At 36.8% G+C, this 2,396-nt stretch overlaps 1 protein-coding gene across 1 annotated transcript; it reads left to right on the plus strand.

Annotated features, from left to right (window-relative positions):
- Positions 1 to 985: 985 nt before the first annotated feature.
- On the plus strand, positions 986 to 2,371 carry LOC109863182 (crooked neck-like protein 1). The gene is made up of 3 exons (XM_020443397.1): positions 986 to 1,116; positions 1,411 to 1,821; positions 2,083 to 2,371. The coding sequence occupies exons 1-3, from the start codon at positions 986 to 988 to the stop codon at positions 2,369 to 2,371; spliced, it is 831 nt and encodes a 276-aa protein (XP_020298986.1).
- The last annotated feature ends 25 nt before the right edge of the window (positions 2,372 to 2,396 follow it).

The following is a 2,396-nucleotide window of genomic DNA, read 5'->3' on the forward strand; positions in this document are numbered from 1 at the left end:
TGGTCTTGTAATCTCTGTAAGATAAAAAATATTAAATGGATGCAATTTCTGAAAAGTTAGTAAAAGTGCAATTTCNTGCCAGGTTATAAATTTGCTTAAAAAAGGTAATCATAAATAGAAAGGAGTGATTCCACGTTTAAAAAATAAAGATAATATTAATATTGAATGTTTCGAATGTAGAATTACTGGGTTAATAATTATGGCAAACAATATAATTAAAAATGCTAGAACTTGTAGTACAAAATAAGTAAAAGTAATTTTTTGTTCTTAAAGTATTGAGTATGTAATTGATGAATATGAAAGTATTAATTTCTATAATAAATCAAATTTGTAGTATGCTGGATAATATTCTTGTTATTAGGGATGTAAAACTTAATACTGATGGTAGAAAGATAATGATTTTAAAAAAGAAGATAATGATATTAGAAAATAAGTTGATTTATAATTTAAAAACTTATTTAACATTAATATTTTGTAAAAATCTCTGAATTATAATTTTGTGAAAGTTGATATTTTTTTACAAACTTTTGACTAAATATCGAACAAATCAATCCGAGGTGTTAAATCAAATCTTGATATTTTGATATTTTTTTAATTGAGACATGTACGTATTGCGGATAGAATTTTTTTAACCTAGAAAACAATTCAAAAGTAGTATTGATTCTAATTTTTTCATATTTCAGAAAAACCAACACTAAGTGCAACAAAATATACTGTGAAATTCTCACACAGAGACGGAGAAATCACAGAAGACTCTCAAAGTGGCAAAGATGAAAAACTAGGCGCCCGCGGAAATAATGATCACCGCCGTTCTGCTGCTTCGTAAAGCAAAAGAATGTGACTTGGAAATTCTGATCTTATCTTCAAAGCAGAAGATTTTGGACTCTCACAAACTTGCTAATTATCAACATTAGAATCGCAAAGCGTTCAAAGATGTCAGACGCAAGAATCGTATGATCATTTCTAACTGGATACAGTACGCACAATGAGAAGAAAGTCAGAAACAGATTCAACGAGCCAAATCTATTTACGAGCTAGCGCTGACGGTAGATTATCGGAATATATCTTTGTGTGTCTCAAATACATAAAGATAGAGATGCGCAACAAGCAGGTCAAGTACGACAGGAATTTGTGGGATCGTCCGATTACGTTGCTGCCACGAGCAAATCAATTTCGGCACAAATATACGTACATGTACAAGAATCTCTGAAAACCTTTGCCTGTGCGCGTCAAGTATTCAAGCAATGAATGAAATGAGAACCGGACGAACCGGTCGGCCTGGCAGACAAATATAAAGTTTATGCTGCGACAAAGAGATTGATCGCGCCCGAAAAATTTACGAGCGCTTTATTATGGTACATCCCGATAAAGCATTGGATAAAGTACAAAGAAGCTGTACGAATTTATCAGAGGCGCGCGCGACGTTTACGAACAAGCGGTGAACTTTTTACGAAGACGAAGGTCTGGACGAGAAGTTGTTTCCGGCTTTTGCCAAGTTCGAGAAAAATCAACAAAAACACGTTCGCGCGCGTATCATCTACAAGTACGCTTTGGAACATTTGTCAAAAAGAAGCAGTCAAAAAAGTTACAAGGCTTATACAAGGTTTATACAATTCACGAAAAAAAATACGGCGTTTGCTTGGGAATCGAGGATGTCATCTGCAAGAAGAAGCATCAACACGAGCAGAAAGTGAAGGAAAATCCGTCTACCTACAACACGTGGTTTTATTATCTTGTAAGTAAACCCAATGTGTTTTGCAAGACGTACAAAGAAGCGATCGCTAAAGTTTTGTCAACCAAGAAAAAACAATGCTGGCATAGGTACATCTACCTTTAAATCAAGTATGCCATCTTTGAAAACCTAGAAACAAAAGACATCGAACGTTGCCGTGAGGTGTACAAAATGTGTCTGGAACTCATACCGCACAAACGTTTCACTTTCTCCAAGATCTGGCTGTATTACGCGTACGTTGTCATGATCCGACAAACAAACGTTGCGACAACAAAAAAACGTTGGATCTGGCACTGGGCATCTCTCTGACGGACAAGCTCTATCAAAGTTACATTGATCTGAAAACGCAGCTTGTTGAGTTTCGATCAATGTCGCAAGTTGTATGTAAAGTTTCTCGAGTTGGGTCCGGAGAATTGCGCCACGGTGATGCAATTTGCCGAGGTGGAAACGCGTTTGAATGAGATCGATTGCGCCCGAGCGATCTATGAATTGTCACGTCCTAGGACAAACAGAGGTCTAGACCGTTTCTGGGAGCCCCACGGTCGAGGGCCTATTTGTGTTCCTCGGGAGTTTTACACTGGATTGCTACTTTATAGTTCGAAACGAGCAAAGAAGACTGGAAATACCACCCCGGACTAAATGCAGCTCGTTACCTTAAACTGGC

The sequence above is a fragment of the Pseudomyrmex gracilis genome, unplaced genomic scaffold, assembly GCF_002006095.1.
Source record: "Pseudomyrmex gracilis isolate BER0280 unplaced genomic scaffold, ASM200609v1 scaffold_3486, whole genome shotgun sequence".
In the NCBI taxonomy this organism is placed as follows: domain Eukaryota; kingdom Metazoa; phylum Arthropoda; class Insecta; order Hymenoptera; family Formicidae; genus Pseudomyrmex; species Pseudomyrmex gracilis.

What these genes read in the sequence shown, in the direction of transcription:
- LOC109863182 (XM_020443397.1), top strand. Translation starts at nt 986, where the DNA reads ATGAGAAGAAAGTCAGAAACAGATTCAACGAGCCAAATCTATTTACGA. An exon ending in ATGCGCAACAAGCAGGTCAA is followed by an intron (nt 1,117 to 1,410) that starts GTACGACAGGAA and finishes CGAATTTATCAG; the next exon opens with AGGCGCGCGCGACGTTTACG. An exon ending in AAAAAACAATGCTGGCATAG is followed by an intron (nt 1,822 to 2,082) that starts GTACATCTACCT and finishes CTGAAAACGCAG; the next exon opens with CTTGTTGAGTTTCGATCAAT.